Source organism: Caretta caretta, chromosome 1 (genome assembly GCF_965140235.1).
Source record: "Caretta caretta isolate rCarCar2 chromosome 1, rCarCar1.hap1, whole genome shotgun sequence".
NCBI classification, from domain to species: Eukaryota; Metazoa; Chordata; order Testudines; family Cheloniidae; genus Caretta; species Caretta caretta.
In genome coordinates this window covers 124,281,954-124,302,496 of record NC_134206.1, presented here as the reverse complement: position 1 = coordinate 124,302,496, position 20,543 = coordinate 124,281,954, and the positions used below count along the sequence as shown (strand labels likewise).

At 42.8% G+C, this 20,543-nt stretch overlaps 2 protein-coding genes across 5 annotated transcripts in view; both read right to left on the bottom strand.

Moving 5' to 3' along the window:
• The window catches only part of JADE3 (jade family PHD finger 3), an 87,414-nt gene extending 86,613 nt beyond the window's left edge, over positions 1–801 (bottom strand). For 2 of the 3 annotated variants that reach the window (XM_075130941.1, XM_048859347.2), the window contains exon 1: positions 552–801. The gene's annotated coding sequence lies outside the window, so the exon portion shown is untranslated. The remainder of the gene's footprint in view (positions 1–551) is intronic. The other variant, XM_048859357.2, reaches the window with a different exon arrangement.
• Positions 802–11,984: 11,183 nt separating this feature from the next.
• RP2 (RP2 activator of ARL3 GTPase) overlaps positions 11,985–20,543 on the bottom strand; it is a 32,896-nt gene continuing 24,337 nt past the window's right edge. The window contains exons 4-5 of one of the 2 annotated variants that reach the window (XM_048859437.2): positions 20,062–20,147; positions 11,985–14,817 (exon numbers count right to left, since the gene is read on the bottom strand). In XM_048859437.2, the coding sequence (XP_048715394.2) occupies positions 14,734–14,817; positions 20,062–20,147 (170 nt within the window). In that variant the 3' untranslated portion in view covers positions 11,985–14,733. The remainder of the gene's footprint in view (positions 14,818–20,061; positions 20,148–20,543) is intronic. The other variant, XM_075130933.1, reaches the window with a different exon arrangement.

Sequence of the window (20,543 nt, the reverse complement as noted above, 5' to 3'; positions counted from 1 at the left end):
CAGGGTTTTGCACGGGTTTAACTAAAATCAGTTTTAAAAGATCACAATGCTACTTAAACTGGTGCAACTTTCTTGAACTGACAAGGCCTAAAGTAGCAGCACCCCTGCCTGGGAGAGCCTTAATTCCGCACACAATGCGGGAGCCGAGAGGCAGAGAGAGAGAGAGGGGCCGGGAGCGACCAAAAGGACGCTCGCAGCTCGTGCACTTGTTACTGCCCCTTTGTCGACACACGTGGGGGCCGAAAGGGAGAGAAAAGATCTGCGAGGAGCTGCCAAGCGAGTCACCCCCAGCCCCGGGCTCACCCCACAGTATCCGGCTCCCACCGACCCACCCACCCCGATGCTGCGTCTCCGCCGCCAGCAGGCGCGGCAGCTTTCACCCCGGTCGCTGGCGCCCCAAGTGCTGCCAGGGCCCCGGAGCCGCCTGGGGAGACGAGCCCCGCTGCTGCCCCGGGCCCCGCCGGGAGAGGGAGCCGCGCGGCCCCCGCGGCCCTGGCGCCAAACGCCCCGCGCCGCCTCCACGAGGCTCCCGCCCGCAGGGCCCCGCTCACCTTCTGGCCGCGCCAGCGTCCCCCGGCGTGTGCGGCCGCAGCGGCTCCGGGGCGCTCAGGGCCGCTCCCCGCCGCTCATCGCCCTCCCCGGCCGGGGCGTCTCCGCTGCTGCTGCCGCCGCCCTCCCCGGCCGTGCGCCCGCGCCTAGGCCCCGGCCGCCCCGCTCATGCCGGCCCCGCGGCTCGCTGCTGGCGCTGGCTCTGGCAGGCGGCGGCGGGGGAGGCCGCACACAGGAGCCCTATTGTACCAGGGCCGCCGCGGCGCCAGGCCCCGCCCCTTCCCGGCCCGGCCGGCGCGTCCCGCCGCCGCCGCCGCTGCGCAGAGCGGGCTCCCTCCCCGGCGCGCCCGGGCCCCCTCGCCGCCCCTTGGCCCCGGCCCGTGGGGGGGAATCGGGTCCTAAAAGCCACCCGGGGGACGGAGGGCGCCCCCTCGGCGCCTCCCACCCTCGGCTGCTGGGCTGTGCCACAAGGGCGGAGGCTGCTCGGCTCCATCTCCCGCCCCAGCGAGAGCGCACAAGGGCCGCCCTTGAGCAAGGGAGCAGGTGGCCGAAGGGGAAGCCGCAGCGGCGGCGGGGGCTGGCTCAGGCCCGGCGGACACACACCGCCCAGCCCGGCGAGAGGCGCGAGTCGAGCTGGGGCCTGCCAGCCTCGGGCCTGCAGAAAGCCGCTGCTGGGCTGCTTTTAACCGTCCTTGGGCACCTGGGCCCTGCTCCGGCACCCACTGAAGCGCATAACATCCCCCTGAACTTCATGGGGTTACTCTCATGTGGAAGCGTTTGTGGGAGCGTAGCTTTGCCACGTCAGAAAGTGGTTGTTTTTAACTAGTGCCATCTCAGAGCACTTTAATTCTCAGTACTTGGCATGTATGAATGATATTTGCCATCTTTACCAAGTGGTGGCATGCCACTATGGCTGCCACTGCCCTGTCTGAAAGAAGCATGCCTCAATAGACCTTTGTGCAAAATACAGGATGCCCTCGTTGACACCCAAAACCTGAACAAAACAGAAAACAAACCCAATTCAAATAAAACTAACCAAAACAAATGAGAATTACATCATGCCCTGAACTTTGGCAGACCATCAAACCACCACACTGGCACATTTTATCTTAAAAAAAAAGGGGGGGGGATCTCAATCTGATTTCACCTACCTCAGTGGATGTAAGGTAAGGGGTGCTTTTCATAAGTGGGCCCCTGAAACTTCAGAACTTTAAGAATAAGAGTCAGCACTCTGAATTGAACCCAGAAATTAATAGGAAACAAGTTCAGAGAGTTGGTCTGATTTTAAGTACACATTATTAGTTACATTTCCATGTGATAAATTCCAGCTTAGAATAAGACACAATATCTGTCTCAAAGAATTTACACTCTAAGGTGCTGATCTTGCAGATAGATACGGGAATAACTTTATGCAAATGAGTAAATGGGGCTACTTGTACAGTTACTGATAAAAGTGCAAGATTAGGGTCTAAATTTACAATCTCCAGCCCACCATACTTTCAAAATAGACAGCTGCACGCTGCACCTGTATCAAAGTATAGATTGGTCTTTTAAGTGACAAAAAAGCAATGGATAGCCACATGTAAAGCCTGGCCAGTGACCAGCTTTAGGTTTTACCTATTTTGACCTACTTCAAATTAAAAGCCCTCATCCATTGCTCTGAGAAACATTACAGTAAAATATGCAATTGAAACAAAGGATGGTAAAAATTGCTATGGTTCACCACTGTTAACTGAGAATCAAAGAGCAGTGATGGCTCCACTAGGCCATCAGATAGCAAATGTTTTGGGCAAAAGATCAACAAAATACCTTCAATAATAAGTGCAGAGTCCACCCCGGATAATTCCTTATGCCAAGTATCAGTTATGTCATAGGTGTGTTTTATTTGCCTCCAAACCTGTCTATCTTAGGTACTTATGTAGCTTCCATCACCCATAGTGTGTGAGTACTTCACAGTCCCTAATGGATATATCCTCACACCATCCTGTGAGGTAGGGATGGGAGGCTAAATTCACCCAAGGTCATGCAGGAAGTCTGTAGCAGAGCAGGGACCTGAATCTCAGTCTCCCATGTGCTAGGCTAGAACACTAAATGCTAGCAGTGGTTTTCAAACTTTAGCAACCCCAGGACCCCCATTTTGATTTAAAATTTTTTACAGACCTCCAAATACCCCCAATCAGCCCCAGGCCCTGCCCCCACTCCACCCCTTCCCCCAAGGCTCCCCGCCACCTCTTCCTGGCCCTGCTCCACCCTTGCCCCTCCTCTTCCCTGCCTCTTTCCATCCTCTCCCCCAAGCATGCCCCATCCCTGCTCCTTCCCCTCCCTCCCAGCACCTCCGGCACACCACTGAACAGCCGTTCCACAGCATGCAGCAGGCATTGGGAGGGTGAGAGAGGAGTTGATCAGCACGGCCAGTTGCCCTGGACATGATTCCATGCCCTCTCGCTCCCAGCACCTTGTGCATGCTGCTGCACAGCTGTTCCTCAGCATGCAGGAGATGCTGGGAGGGAGGGGGAGGAGTTGATCAGCGGGGCCCACGGACCCCAGTTTGAGAAATGCTGTGCTAGACCATCCTTTCTCTCGACTAGCCACTAGGAAGATAGTGAAGCTGTATAATATAGGTAGAATGAGAAGGGGATGAAGAGCATGACTGCACCGCAGAAAGTCTCACAATCTTCCACAAGGACTTTATGTACACATGAACAAGAGGGATGGCAAAACAGAACCTTTAGTTAACTTTTGTATAGCAAAGGATATATTTTTAATAAAAGATTTGATTAGACAGAAACCACATTAAAATGGTGATGACAACTATGTGGTCATTTTTTTCATATATCAATGATCACCTCATTCTGTATTCTGTCCTTTATTGTATGTTTCCCAAAACAAATGCTAGCATGTCATACCTCTTTAGACACCAACAACTTTGAATAAAATGCCAAGAACATTTTTTCCTTCTGTCCCATCACTTGCAGAATTTCCTACAGCAAATTACAATGGCCTGGGGATCAGGATGGGCAATATTTATTGCTAGACTAGTGACAAGTTTAGGGTTCAAGATCTAGAGGCTTAACGGATAGAATTAGCTTTAGGGACAATATGAGGGATTTTAGCCCCAGTTGGTTCCTCAGGTATTAGACCTTAAAAATCACATTATGTCAGTTAAATATGGACATGCTAATTCCGATCATTTTTCAGGCCCACATAGTTGGATTTATAGTATTTAGAGAGCCAGTCATAGGTGCTGGAACTAGGGGTGCTGCCGCACCTCCTGGCTTGAAGTGGTTTCCATTATATACAGGGTTTACAGTGTGGTTCAATGGCTCTCAGCACCCCCACTATACAAATTGTTCCACCACCCCTGGAGCCAGTCTTTCCAGAGGATGAATGTGACAAATAATACTAATTCACATTTTAAAAACAAACATTTCTATGATAAATTTTCAGTGAACTTTGTTGTATATACAGCATAGCAGGCTGAGGCCACAGGAGACAATTGACATGGGAAATATGAGGACACAAAGTCAATGGGACTACACAGTTCAATAACTGCTTTCCAGTGTGAGCCAGGATTTCATAATCTGGTCCTATATATACAATCTATACTATGGAAGAAAGAATTACAATAACATTCTCAGTCTGTTCCTAGGAAATGCAACAAGATAAACAAATGTAAAGCAGATATTGTGTTGTTCTTTTCAGAGATGTCAAAGCAGTTTCCAAGTTTTAGGCTGAAAGGATGAACTATAGATGCTCCAAACATCTAGAGAACATGAGGAATTTGCAGGCCCAGATGTTAACATGCCAATAAAATATAGCACAAACACTGAAAATCATCCCTAGGGAAGAACACTCTGGAAACTGAAAACAGAAAAGAGATGGGCAGGATAAAATGTATATAGGTATACCATACTAGGTCTGAAATGAGTAATTATTCAGCTGTATAGATTAGGCTCCACACAGTATATTAAACCAATAACAAGGTAACATTAAAATAATATTTAACATCTGAGAAATAAGGTCATTCAGAGTTTAGCATGAATGGAACTGGGGAAAGGATGTATAATCTGGAAGCCTGAAAGTATTTCAGTGAACAATTTTGGGAAGCAGGGGGACATTTTCTACCAACTCTACAGTCTGTGTCATGGGTGATCAGGCACCTGTGAGGTACAAATGTCACAGGGGCAGTCACCTGAACTGAGAACAGAAATTCATAAATATTATGCCAAAGCTCAACATACCCCTTTACTTCAAGAGCATTAATTCCAATTCTGAACACGGCCAAAATTCTTCATTCACTGGTAAGAGTTGATGCAGTTGGTGGAACCTTAACGCAAACTCAGTAATTATTAGTGCATGATTTTCTGGCATACTGGGAGGACACATCAAGTAGGGTCCTGCAGGGATACCTCCAGAGTTTGGCACTATTCAGTATTTTCATTAATGACTTGGACAATGCAGAGGAGAGTGTGCTTATAACATTTGCTGATGTCATCAAGCTGGGAATGGTTGCAAGCACTTTGGAGGACAGGATTAGAATTCAAAGTGATCTTAATAAATTGGAGAATTGGTGTAAAATCAACAAGATGCAATTCAATAAAGACAAGTACAAAGTACTACACTTAGGGAAAAATCAAATGCACAGCTAAAAATGTGGAATAACTGACTGGGCAGTAGGATTGCAGAAAATAATCTGGGGGTTATAGTGAATCACAAATGGAATATGAGTCAACTGTATGATGCTATTGCAAAAAAGGGAAGTGTCATTCTGAGGTATATTAACAGAAGTGTCATATGTAAGAAACGGGAGGTAACTGTTATGCTCTATGTGGCACTGGTGAAGCCTCAGATGGAGTACTATATCCAGCTTTGGGCACCACACTGAAAGATGTGGACAAATTAGAGATGAGCAACAAAAAGAATTTTAAAAAATCTGACCTATGAGGAAAGGTTAAAAAAAACTTGCAAAAAGATAACTGAGGAGAGCCTTCAAATACTTAAAATATGTTATAAAAAAGATGATGATCGATTGTTCTCCACATCCACCAAGGAAGAAGAGGACACCAAGGACAAGAAGTAATTGTCTTAGTTTGTGGCAAGGGAGATTTAGGTTAGATATTAGGAAAAATCTTTAAGGATCCTTAAGCACTGACACAGGTTACTTAGGGAGGCTGTGAACTCCCCATCACTGTAGAACAGGTTAGACAAACAACTGACAGGGATGTCTAAGTATACTTATTCCTGCCTCAGTGCAGGGGAATGGACGAGATGACCTCTTGAGGTCCCTTCCAGCCCTATATTTCTATGAAATACAGACCTCAAGCCCAGTCTTAAACACCCCTTGCACAGAATTCCCACTTATTTCAATGGTACTTGTGTATATTGCTTTGCATCAAATTTGACACTCCTTCTGGAAGAAGTTAAATATCTCTCAGTCTTTTATCAAATTGTCTCTTGACTTCTACATCATTATGGTAGTAGAAATCAGATGAGATACTTTTTACAATTTCTTAGCAATAAAACTCTTCGGTCAGCACACAGTCCCCACTCCGGAATTTACTACCTTTGGTGGACTATCAGAACTTGTGCTCATAGAGCTCCAGGATACAATGCAAAGTCTGATTAGCACTTTTTTTGTTTATCTTTTTGTTAATCCCCCAAGATGAATGTTTAGTCATATTGGACACAGACAAAATGTGTAATTTAAGGTGTGCACTGGGTTTCCTGTTGCTGCTGACCTCCTAAATTTCACAGTAATTCTTGTAGACTTGGAAAGCCTGCTCAATAATTAGGAGGAGCAAGAATGGCACAGTAGTTTAGGGATAAAGGGAAACGTTAGTGGGGAAAACTGCCTGGTAGCAAAGTATCATTGGAGCTTAAGAACTTTTAAAATATGCATCTGAAACATGCACACTCTATGAAATATGCATCTGTGGCATTCTGGTGTTTCTTAAAAAATTCACACCAATCTCACCTGCACGCTTTATAAAATCCCTTCAACAACCCATACTAAAAGTTGAACCTTCCCCAGTTTAAAGACTTAAGGTTGTGACTACCATTACAGTGAAGATGCATGCATGAAAAAGAAAGCTACATTAATGAAACCTAAGTACTTACAAACATGGAAACATTTAAGACAAGTAAAATACATATCCAAATATTCAGAGCTAATAGTCTTAAATATCTCAAAGAATAATTTTGTTCCTGTTTATTAGCAAGGAGTACTAAAACATTATTTGCATTATAAGTAGTGAAGCATGAGGATGCTGTTCAGCATGGGCAGTGGGTATCGTAGGCACGGGAAGGCTCTGCCTTCCCAAACAGCCTGACATCCCCCCGCCCATACTCCACCCCCAGGCTCCATCCTGCCTTTGTGCCACAGGCTGGGGAAGGCAGGCTGGGGGCCAGGGTGCACCCCCGGGGCCATGCCATGCCACCCATCCTCCTAGCACTGGGACTGGGAGTGCTCCAGCAGAGCCACCACTGGCGGTAAGAAGGAACTGAGGAGGGGCTGGGTCGGCAGGGGCATATATTCAGCGCCATTAAGATGCCACTCCAGGGGGCTCCACAGCCAACCCGACGGGAGCTGCTCACAGAAAACTTTCCGACCACTGTGCACGTGGGCGCACACACCCTAATTGGAATCAATATGAGCAATCACTCAAAGAAGAATATTGAATATTTGCAAATTGAGCCATAATGTCTTCTCTGGTTGGCAGTTTGAAATGTTCTCTTTGTATGGCCTTGTTGAGGTCTCTGGGATCTAAGTATATGCCTAGCTGGCTATTACTTTTCTCCATAATGACTAGGGAGCTCATCCATTCTGTTGGCTCCTCAATTTTTTGTGCTACTTGCATTGCTTCCATCCTTGCAAGCTCAGCCTTGAGTTTACCACAGAGTGCAAATGGCACCTTTCTACATAGATGGATAACTGGAAGGACCTGTATGTTTATCCGGATTGTATGTTCACCCTGCGAGCAACCCAACCCTTCCCTTGAAACAGGTCAGGATATTCCCAAAAGAATGCCTCATAGCCAAGTTCAATATGATCTTGTAGTGAGAACACCCATTTTACCAGATTGAGTTTCTCACGTGCAGCCAGGCCTAAAATTGGTGTCACTTCCTTTGGCACTACAATGAAAGGTAGCCTGTATATTGTTTTTATGGTTGATGCTAGCAACACACCTGCCCTTCACTGGTATATTTGTTCCAGAATAACCAGTTACTTTTATTTTTATTGCTCCCAGTTTGGGTCTTATTTATAGTCTCTAAATCTTGGTCAGACAGAATATTAAGCCGAGCTCCTGTGTCTAGTTTCAGAGGAATAATTGTTCCATTCACTGTCATAGGCAGTATCCAGCCCTTCTCATCAGGCTAAATCCCAGTACATCTATGAAAAACTTCTCAAACAGATGGTCTTTAACTGAATACACTTGACTTCTCTGCACTTGGGATCCGCAGCATTTTGCAAAATGATTATTTTCCCCACATTTTTGACAGAGTTTCACTCAAGGCAACATACTATTTGGGGCCATGCTGTGATCCGCACCTTCCACATGACCATCTGTGCCCAATCGTTCCCCTAGCAGCGGTTTTCATAGCAAGTGGTTCCACTCTTTGATTTGACCTATTCTGGCTATATTCTTTTGTACTTAGTACATGGATAACCCCTTCTGGTGAATTCAGTTCTTTGGCTTGGGCTTTCACAATTTTTGCTGCCCTAAATATTTGGAGAACTTTTTCTAAAGTGAAGTGTTCGTGGAGCAGTCTCTCTCTCAACACATCATCTTTAACACCCCAAATGATTCTGTCTCTGACCAGAGACTCTGTCAGCCCACCAAAGTCACAGGTTTTACTGAGTATCCTTAATTCTGTGACATATTGCTCTATGGTGTCATCAGTTTTTTGGAAGTATGTAAAAATGTATCTTATGTTTTATTCCTTTTTGGCATGCAATGTTCCTCAAATTTAGTCAGTATTTTACTTAACTTCATGCTTTCACCTTCTTCAAACTTAAAGTTGTTATAAATATCCTATGCTTCCTCCCAAACAACATGAAAAAAAGACAGATGATTTCAAGCTACCATTTTTCTCCTTTGCCCCTATGCCTGCTACATACAATTCAAATCTGTCTGAATTTTTTCCAGTTCTCTGCAACATTGCCTGACAATTGCAGACTGGATGGATGTTGCAACACATCTATATTTGGCTTTTCCTCCCTTCTTAAGCTAGTCAAGCTACTATATTGCTTGCCAAATACATGTGGAAGCCTCTGTGCCTTGTGCTCCACGTGCTTCTCTGGTGCCTCTGTTTGTTGCAGTTGCAAACACTGGAGTTCAAAATGACTGGCGTTTCCTTCTCATTCACCATTTCCGACACCATGTAACAATCTTGGGGTTCATTAAATAACAAGCCAGTGAAGGAGAAAGGAATAAAATTTTAATAAAACAAACTGGAGACTGCACACAGCCATGTGGTGTTCCCAGTCCCTATCTCCAGCGCTCATCTCCAAATTCCTGTGTTCATAATACTGTCCCTTATGAGGGAGCATCTCTAAATTACAATCTTCTACAAATCTCTCTCTGCATGTATGTTTACACATAAGGAGAGTTTGGATGCTGCTTTTCAAGAGCTACACCTAGCCTTCAAGTCTCATTTATTAAACTAACATGACATTTGTTTACTAAAAGAACTAGCTCTTAACAGTTTGTACTATTACAGTTAACTGATAGTTTGAGATTAATAAAATACTTACACCAGGAAAATAATTTTTTTCTTACACATGTCCAAAGATCAATATACACAATTTATTAATGCATTGTGTTTTTCAAGTTGGTGGGTTTTTTTTTTTTTTTTTATAAAGTACGAACAAGCTTGATTTTGCAGGGCCTACACATGTAACCCCAGCACCTGGTCTTTGTTTAATTGACTAGGAAACAAACAGTAAATAGCTCCTATTTGCACATTAGTCATGCCATAATGTTTTGGAAAATAATCTAATGGAATAGTCATTCAACTACTGAGAGGCAGAACATTTCTGTGAAAGTTTTGCATGCCTCCAATGCTTTGAGAAGGGAGAAATTATATTACATGACTAGTGCAATAATCCTTCCAAAATACACTCCCATCAGCTTCAGCAATAATAGAAATCAAGTATAAAAAAGGCCAGCTCAATTGTTAAATATTACTGATATAATCTAGATAGCCTTGCAGAAAGCTTAGTATCTGAATTTCTAAAGCTATGTTCCTTTTGTTTTACTTTTAGCCCACCCATGGGTAGATTTCCCCATTTTTGTAAAGGTGCATGATTGTTTCACTGACTTTTATCTATTTAAGATTTTTATACCCTTGCTAACATTATCACATTTCTGTGTCCCCCAGGGGGCTGTACTAGGACCAGTACTGTTCAACATATTCATAAATGATCTGGAGAAAGGGGTAAACAATGAGCTGGCAAAATTGGCAGATACAAAACTACTCAAGATAGTTAAGTCACAGACTGTGAAGAATTACAAAGGCATCTCACAACACTGGATGGCTGGTCAGCAAAATGGCAGATTAAATTGAATGTTGATAAATGCATAGTAACGCACATTGGAAAACAATTCTAACTATACATATAAAATGATGGGGTCTAAATTAGCTGTTATCACTCAAGAAACAGATCTTGGAGTCACTGTGGATAGTTCTCTGAAAACATTTGCTCAATGTGCAGCAGCAGTCAAAAAAGCTAACAGAATGGTAGGAATTATACCATTGGTAGGATAGATGAGAGAGAAAATATCATATTGTGTCTATATAAATCCAGGCTATGCCCACATCTTGAATATTGCTTGCAGATCTGGTCACCCCATCTCAAAAAAGATATATTGGAACTGAAAGAGGTATGTGTGACTAAGTGGGAATGTTCTTAATGTTTCCTCTGAATCCTGTAGGAGTGCCTCAGTTTCCCCTATGCATTTCTTAAGTCTCTAGGTGGTGGGATAAGGGGGTGTAATTGTTGCAAAGGGCCAGGGTACATAAATGGCTGACACTGGCTCCTGGCACCTCATGACCTGGGCCCTTCCCCTCCTGCAAGGTGATAGCTAAAGGGTTGGAGAACAAAGGAATCAAGTGACCTCCTGGCCCAGGAAAGAGACAAAGCCCAGAGGAGGAAGGGCTGGAGGGTGAGTCAGTTTGGGCTGACTGGGGATGAGGAGTGAAGTGCAGACGTGACTGTGGGGTCCTGTTCTCTGTACCTACAAGCTCTGTTTTAGACAGTGTTCCTGTCATCTAATAAACCTCTGTTTTACTGGCTGGCTCGGAGTCATGTCTGACTGCGAAGCTGGGATGCAGGACCCTCTGGCTTCCCCAGGACCACCTGGGCAGACTCGCTGTGGGAAGCGCACAGAGGGTCAGAGAATGCTAAATGCTCAGAGGTCAGACCCAGGAAGGCAGAAGCTGTGTGAGTTTTTTGCCCTGAAGACAATCTGCTCACAGAGAGGAGACTTCACCAGAGTCCTGACTGGCTTTGTAGGGAGCAGTTCCAGAGCATTGCCCGGGGATTCTCCTTCCCTTTTCCGTACTGTCAGAAAAAAAAATGATTAAGAGTATGGAATAGTTTCTGTATGGAGGCGAGATTAATAAGATTGGGACTTTGAGCTTGGAAAAGAGACAACCGAGGGGGGGGAATGTAATAAAGGTCTATAAAATCATGACTGGTATGGAGAAAGTAAATAAGGAAGTGTTATTTACTCCTTCTCATAACACAAGAACTAGGGGTCACCAAATGAAATTAATAGGCTGCAGGTTTAAAAAACAAAAGGAAGTATTTCTTCACACAACACAGTGTCAACCTGTGGAACTCTTCGCCAGAGGATGTTGTGAAGGCCAAGACTACAAAAGGGTTAAAAAAACACAACCAAAAAAAACCCACACACACACACACACACCTCTATACACTCATGGAAGATAACCATTGATGGACCTATTAGCCAGGATGGGCAGGGATGCAAAACCTGAAGTGTTCTGAGCCTCTGTTTGCCAGAAGTTGAGAATGGGGCGATGGGGGATGGATCACTTGATAATTGCCTGTTCTGTTCATTCTCTCTGAAGCACCTGGCATTGGCCACTATTGGAAGATAGAATACTGGGCTAGATGAACCATTGGTCTGACCCAGTATGGCCATTCTCATGTTCTTTCTCCAGCCTAGCTACTGTTCCTCAGTAGCAACTCATTTCTATATTTACTACATAAATGGTTGTATAAACAAAAAATTCATCTTTTGAGATGAGCTGACAAAAACTCAGTGCTTTCTCCACTAAGTAGTAAGTAATTTGACAGTTTAAAAATTCTTCCCTTTAACTACTATATCAGTTAACATTTTTGAAATACTTTCTACAGTAGTATAGCTAAAACTGTATTTTAAATTCTTATGAAATAAAAATATGAACCGTTTGTTTTGAACAATGTTTATTATAAGTCACATTTCACAACTACTAGACAAATTACATACAAAAAACTACCGAACATATACAAAAGCTGCATGAAGCACATTCTGTTACACGATACATATAATAACTGAGGTGAGCTTACTTCATTAGGAATAGAAGTGTTCCTAATATTTGTTAGCAGTAAGGTTTATTAAATAAAGTTCAAAGATTCAGAAATATGCTGTTATCAAGCAGTTATTTAAATATTACAAAAGAAAAAAGTGTGCTATCAAAAAACCCTTTAATTGCATTTGACAGTTTAGTTAGTTACCCACCACACGTAAAAACACAGCATTTTCCTTAAGTTGCGGGAAATTTCCCCCAATATTTCAAACCTAAATTTGTTTGTCATATGAAAGTTAATGCAGAAATAGTTACTCATTCCTGTAGAGACAATTAAAAACAGAACTTCAGTCTGATTAACAAGCAGAAAGTGTTAACGGTCAGAGGAAAAAAAGAACTAAATCCTCATTTACATATAGCACATGGTTTAATTTACTGATCACAAAGGGTTTAAGAATAGGATGACCAATTATATTTAGACTGTTTATTACATGAAAACATCTTTGCAATATATAGCATGCAGGATTCTAAAGTGAGGGTCAGGACAGAAACAGATCTGTTGCGTGTTCAGTTCATTTCCACTCAGTTTACTGAAACAAATTTTACCCTCCGCCCAAATTTCATCATGGCAGATGCATTATACTGGAATGAGAATTTGAATGACGACTTCCAAACAGAAAAACATACTAATTTCTACCACCAACTAGTACTTAATGGCAGAATAATCTTGTTTTGACCTGTCAAATCAACACAGAACCTTACCATGTCCATGACAGATTTTTGAGCATCAGCACAGTTTGCAAATTAGTCAGCTCAGGAGATGCTCCCTCTCTAGAGATAGAATAAAAGTTTCCTTTCAATTTGTGCACCTTCCTTCTATTAAAAAAAGTGGAGTTAAGAGCATGCGTTTATCTAGTGACAGCAAAGTGGCAGACTTCTGAACCTACATGTACTCTTAATTACATTATGGGCCTTGCAGTACTCCCAGCCTTTGCAGACAGACATACCCCTTTCTTTCCTTCACCAATCCCGAAGGAAAAGCATTTCAATCAGCCTCCTTTGGCATTCTGAAGCCACAGCATTGACTGACTATCAACACAGTCATTTCCTGCTCTATTTGCAAGACCTTTTCTTTGGATGGCTGGAGGATAAACTACCAGACTATATAAAGTCAATGAGATTTTCTTTAGGAAATCACAACATAGCATTTTACATTCAATGGTACTGGGAAGCTTGTGTTTACACCAGCAAGTCACATCTAATCTGAAGAGTTGTGGGTTTTCACCTCGTATGGTATGAAGGCAGTCAGTTGAGAAGGCCAGTAAATTTGCGACATAATGCAGATTAAGTTTCTGCTGTCTGAACAGAGGGCCTATGGGACCCTGACTTGAACTCTCGTAAGACCTTGCACAAGCTCAGTCTGCATGTTGAGGATCCAATATTCTCATATGTATGCATTAAGATTCACTACATTGTAGTGAATGTTCTTATGCTGGAATGATGTATCTAGTACATGCCACCAGGAATTCTATATAGCTCATTACTGAAAAATAACTACAAATCAGACAGCTATTGTTAAAAAAAAGTTACATTCCTTTCCTCTCAAATTAATGCTTTCTTGGTCTGTTTCTAGAAGTAACTGACTAATGTTAGTTTTACAGTCAGTCATTATCTGCAGCCGTTGGAGACCTTGTGTCCATAATCCTTCATCATGATGGAGGAACACACTCAGAGATGCATGCATCCAAACACTGCTTTAAAACCATCCCCCAATTCCAGACTGTGGTGTGGTCCCAGTGTAACTAAACTATGGTGGTTGTCAAAGACCCATTATGGCAGCTGGGCTGTAAGGAAGCCTCAGGCTTAGCCTCTACACTAGCCCAAAAGAGGGATGAGACAGGAGCCACTATTACACTGGAGACACTCCTAAATGGGGGCTGGGAGGGTGGAAAAGAGGGTACAAAGCATCTGCAGCGTAGCTCCCAGGCTCTTTACACTATTTGTAATGTAATTAAAATTAATGTTAGTATAGTACATTAATATTTAAGACCATCTGGTATAGAACACTTGGTGCATTTAATTTTTTTATGAACACAGACTGAAGCAGAGTAAAGTCAACTGTGAAAGCATGCTATTTAAAAGAGGAAACAATTTAAGAAACTTTAGATCAGTTAGCAATGACATGTCTCCTGATTAAGATAATTTTGCATATGGGAAAATTCTGTGAATTCTACAGGTTACCTTCTCTAACGTACCACTGACACATACCAGCAGCAGTGTTTCAGTTAAGAAATTACATTTTTTTAGAACTACATAAAATGTGGTCTAGCATTGTACCTACTTTCTAAAAATCCTACAAAGATTTGAGGAATATTCACATCAGAATATAATTAAAATTTCACTATAATCATGAATTACTAGAAAGTTTAAGTGGTACTAAGTATCAGATGTACATGTGAAGCTACATTGTTCGTTGTAATTCACGTGATGCAGTATTAAATTTACCAATTCCTTTTATAAAAAACATATGCAATACAAAGATCTATCAGAAAAAAAAACCTTGCTACTAATGCAGCATTACACAGTCAAACCAAAGCTATATCCAAGTGGTGAGCCAGGCCATGCATAAGAAAATCTTCAAGTCACACTTCACATTCCCATCTGCATGTCAGCAAAGTTGTAGAAGCTGTCTACATCTCGAGAGGCCGATACTTTGTTCTCCGATACAAAAATCTATATATTTTAAACAAGGAAGTATGTCACTGATATAGATATACAAATGCAAGTCATCTCTGCTCCTTCTAGATCCTTACATTACAGAAATGTTTGTATTTCTAGAGATTTATTCATATAACAGAGGCAGAATTCATCTTTGAAAGGAAATCAAAATAGTTTCAGGACTCAGTATATGGAGCAAAAAGTCATTTGTAGAGCAAAACTTTCTTTCCCTCATAGAAAATAGCTCCTGTTTAAGCAGTCCATCCTAAAACAGTTTTACAATTTTAGACTAGACTATTTAAAGTCACTTCAACCAACATCCTGTAGGGGGAAGAAAAGCTATTAGGTACCATCAAAAACTCATTGAAGGCAGCAGAGCAAGTACTCCACCACTTTCCCCTCCCTCCCAAGCCACACAAAACTGAGAAACGCATTTCTCTCCTCTTCTCCCACATATACCTCCTTGGGTATATTTTCAAAATTTCAGAAGTACTTCCTCAGCAAAGGTGGCTTCCACTTTTTGCCAACATCAAAATTGTTTAAATATTTAAAGTTTTACAAAAAAAATCCGCTTGTGCAAAGTAGAGGTCCTTGAATATAGTTGAAAAAAATATTGATTTTAATAAATTAACTAGGCCTGCCTGCATCCATCAGGCAGCCAAGATATATCTAAAACAATGCAGCATAAGTTGTCAGGGAAATGGTTTGGCAGTTTACATCTAGCCAAATGCAAGTTTGTCTCCCAACCCAAAGCTGGATTTTAGAGTCTATTCTATACAACCCAGGAGGAAGTTAAGATGTGACTAAATGATAATGTACAGTGACTGAGTACCCCAGAGTTCTTCAGTTAACTGGAGTTATCCAAGGTATCAGTTAGAGACTGATAGTTCTTGGTGACCATGTAAGCTCAACATCTCATGATCACCATACCAAAACATAATTGTCCCAGCTAACATCAAGCTCAACTCCAACTCCCAATCTTAGTTTTGAGATGAGATTAGAGAGAAGGGTTTGTGTCCTTGTATTGGGGCAACCACTACACTCCTTCATTTTAATATCAGGATAGACACCTTTCCTGTCAGTGCAAAAGGCCTGTTTTGATGATCCACTTTCAGAGTCCAGTGAAATGTGGAGCCCTCTGACACCCAACAAGGAATAATATCTAATAGATCTATTAATGCTTTGGTGGGATATCATGATCCATTTTTGGCCATGAATACAATGGCTCTTTAAGACCTCCCCCACATCACCACGCTTGTCCTCACAGGACATCACAGTTTTCAGACAGACTGCAAAAGTTTTGTAACAAGACAAAGGACTGGGGAGCAATATAACCCCCCCCCCCCCCATCTGTAAAACGGGCATCTTCGACAGAGATTAAGTGACTGTCCAATGTCACAAAGGAAGCCTATGGTAGAGCCAGTAACTGAACTGAGTTAAGTCCAATACCTTAACAGTTCACACTGGAAGAAGTTACTAATGCACCTGTGGCAGAAATCTCAGTCTCAAGTCAGACCACTTTTACCAGGAGTTTTTGTAAATGTGAACTGTGGCTGTGCAATTAGTGAGTGGCTTCTTCACCCCTACCATAACATCCAGAGTGGTGACCAGAGTTGTTTCAGGTGAAGAATCTAGTTAATCACAGTTGTTTTCACCCAGTGACCAAATTAACATTTTTAACAGCACTCTTCAAATCTAGCAGATAAAATAGCCTGTTTAGAATCCAAGTGTGCTCTCCATGGTATTAGATTGAAACTCTATCAGGAAAAATTCACTAGTCAGTGGCACATTCTGCATACCCCTGGGCAAGAGATGTTAACTGATCCATGCCCCAGCTGGCTGGTGAAGGCCAGAAGTGTGGTGCTAGAACCATTTCTGAAGTGGATTATGAATACCTTCTTGCAGAAACAAGTCTGAAGTTGGTTATTTCCATAATTAAAAAGTAATGTTTCCTACTAAAAGTGACACGAAATATATTTAATAATATGCATTTTAAAAGTTAAATAATGGGAAAACTCCTTCATTATGTAAATGCTGGTTTTATTATGTAAGTGGTCTTTCGACTATGTGCAAACAGAAATATTTCCCAGATAACCCCATGTTCCAGTTACTTATTCAATGCAACAAGCATTTGCACATAGATGAGGGCATGAAGTCTGCCATGGAAAAGTGCTGTGTGTAGAAATCAGCTTTAAGTCAGAAAGCAGGGTGTCATTTCCAATTTAGGACTGGAAGTGATGGCACAGACATGCTACTTGAGGGTAATCCAGAGGTTGTCTTATTTGTACACGTTAAATTAGCTATGTAATCAGAATTTGACCACCACACAGTCAAGGGAAGGGGACTTTAATACTCTGTCCACAGCCACACCCAACATCATGACAACACACCATTCCATATCATTTTTAGAAGTAGGCAAAGTATAAAAAATTCAGTTTGATAATAGTAACTGAAACAACTTCAGCCTTTGAATAAGGAACTGTAACCTAGAATAAGGAACTGGGAATAGCCAACCAACTTCAACCTCATTTCCTGAGAAAAACATGCCAGCTTCTCAAAGCAGCAATTTTTAGACCACTACTCAAGCAACTCTGCGCTAAGAAATTCATAAGGCATCTTCCTCTTTGGGTAAAGTGAATAAAGTTGTAGCAAGGCTACATCAAAATTATCTGGATTTCTCTCGTCTGATTGCCCTACGCTGGTTTGGTTTTAGGCCTGCTTATGCTATGGCTGTTTGATCTCATGACCTGTGTTCCCTCTAAGTGCCATGCATTTGATAAGCAGAACCACACACATCTGGCAACGTGTTCAGGTGCCTCTCCTCCCACTGCTCTGCAGCTGGATTGCTCCTGCCCTCTGCCTTGGAGCCTCTGGCCAGCTGCTCCCAGGTCCCTCCTGCTTGCTGTGCAGAGTGGAGGTGGGGCACGCTGATGTCAGGGGCTTCCTTCCCCCCCACCCATGTACCCATCTCTGCAGAGCGGGGATAGTGGGACAGGACTCAGGAGCAGGATGGAGCTGCTGAGGTCTGAATGAGCCTTCTGGTGAGTGCTGCTGTGCTTAAAGAGACAGACAGACACTTGTGTTGTTACTTCTTGGTACTTCCTGCAATGCACATATATTCTCTGTAATTTTATTCTTTCAAAGTGATGTTATTTTAGTTTTCTGACTGGTCTGTGCATTTCATAATTTTATTTCTCTTATGCTTAAATTTAATTCTTTGAATAGTGAGTTCTAAAATGCCTAACCTGTCCTGGCTGAAGTAATTATCCCTATGGTAACTTTTTAAAACAAATTATGGGTTTTTTTTGTTTCTACCTGTGGTTCACATCCACACATTACCTTGATATTGGTGCACATAAAATTAATTCCGCACATGGATGGAAAAAATTAGTGGGAACATTGCTCATGACAATGGGTAAAGAAAAACTGTCTTGAAAAGCTGGCATCTTCTCACAATAAATCAACTTAAAGGCTGCTAACAAAAGACTTTGCAGATTGAATAAGTCAAGGAGTTGTTCTTTTGATGGAAACTAAGGCGTAGTTTTGGGCACCTGAAGGCTGGCGTACACTACACAGTCAGTGTGACATAAGCTCAGTGGCATAGCTAGATGGAGCAAACAGGGGGAGCAGACACAAAGAAAGGTGCCACACGCTTGTACTCACTGGGCAGCGCTCAGGGTCCTCAGCAGCTTTGAAGGCCCTCGCCACCAAAGTGCCGCCGGACCCAGAGCGTGTGAAGACCCTGCCGCTGAAGTGCCGGACCGGCCGACAAAGACCCGGAGCGCCTCCGGATGAGCAAAAATTAAAAAGGCCCCAAACAATTAAAAAGGCGTCACTTGTGCTCAGTGGGGGAGCACCCGCTCCCTCCCAGCTGCTCTACTGCATAAGCTACCTTATGTCAACCTAATTGCGTCAGTGTCTACACTACAGATTTCCTCTCATCCATGTACGTGCCCTCCTACACCAACATAACTACTCCACCTCCACAAGAGGCATCACAGTGTCTGTGTAAACACTGCATCCCTTGCATCCAACTTTGGCTATCTTGTCAATTTCAGGACAGGAGCCATGAAACTGACCAGAAGTCTGGGAGGCTAGAGCCCAGCTGCCCACAGCTCCCTGGAGAGCTGGACCCTGCTCCCAGCTGGGGCAAGAAGCCCCAGCAGCTTCCCCCCTGCTTCTCCCGCCCCCAGGCTGGGAGCCAGGTAAGGGCCCCCCGCCAAGAAGCCAAGGCAGTCATACCCCACTCCCCAGGCAGGAAAGGCCCGGGTGGCTTCCCCCAGTTCCTGGTGGGGAATGGGGACGGGGCAGGCCACCAGGAGCCCAGGAACCCGTGGGGCAGCAGCTGAGGCTCTCAGCTCCCCACACTGCCCCTATTAGTTTGCTGGAAGCACTCCTTGTGAGGCTGCACAACACTGACACAGGGAGGGTAGTGTGGACATGGATATGTAATTACTGCAGTGGTTGTAAGTCAACTTAGTATAGGTTGACTTAGGTTTGCAGTCTAGACATACCCTTAGCTTAATGTATGCCACAACAAGGTCTATAAAAAGCTAAGCAAACAGATGAAAGATTATTGGGGTATTATCCAGTTTCTTGCTGCATCATATGATGTATCTGCTTTGAAATGCTCATGTATTAAAGAACATAGACAAACTACAAACGCTATCCCAGGGAAAGCGTTATTAGAACAAATGAAGAGAAAGCCATCTGAAAAATATGGTGTGAGAAACCTAAACTATGAGGATGTTTAGGTTACAGGGAAAAAAAAAAAAATCAGTACATCTTTAGATCATCACCATGACCATTTTGCAAATGCAGTAGAACCTTGAAAGCTATCTACTGATCACTCTTCAGTGAAAGAACATAGTCTCATCCTATTTCTCTCCCAAGAATTAAGAGCAGATTGCTCCAGCATGGTCTACTTTATAAGTCCCAGAACACAGCCCTGCCTTACTGTACATTAGGTAAGATTTTTGCAACCACACATTTTAAATGGAAAGCTTAAGTTCTTCAGAAATTGATGATTTAGCATCCCCTTTTCACTCAACAGGGAAAGTTTCCTACTTCCCGCTGGTGAGTACTTTTCTTTGGAGTAAATTAAATTCTATGTGAGTTTCAAAAAATTAAGACTCATGTTTTCAGGTCTTGCTGGCTGCCAAGATCTTAGGAAATGAAAAATAAGGTTTCTAGATCATGAAATATTTTTCAGGCAGATTCTGGTCATAATTATTTCCTCAAGAGGAGAACATAGCTCACCTTGGTTCCACTGAAGACATCATTTATAATGCTTCGACATCCTTCCACGGCATCATCTCCATTAAACTCCAAAGCAACAACAGGGCCTACAAAGAGAGTTTCACCTCTAATAATGGTTTTTTAGATTTCTATCTTAAATGGAAGATTAGATATTTGCTGTTTTCTTTATCCCTTACAGCGCCCTGAGTTTTGTTCACATAAAGCCTCAGAGTTCCTATTGCAACCACCATCCTTCAGGATAGGGATTAAAGCTATGGTTAATGGAGCTGTGAAAATACAAAAGTTGTCTGGGGGGGAAAAAAAATGTGTACAAAGGAAAACATCTGCAATTCCATGTTTGAAAAACAGCTGCTGTAGAAACAGCTGAACAATGCAGATTTCCAGTTGAATTTCTTGAAAAGTTGGTCATAAAATGAAGGAAAAGTCTTAGTGTGACTGAGAGTCACAGTACTGACTGATGGATAGCTGTGAGATGGCTCAAA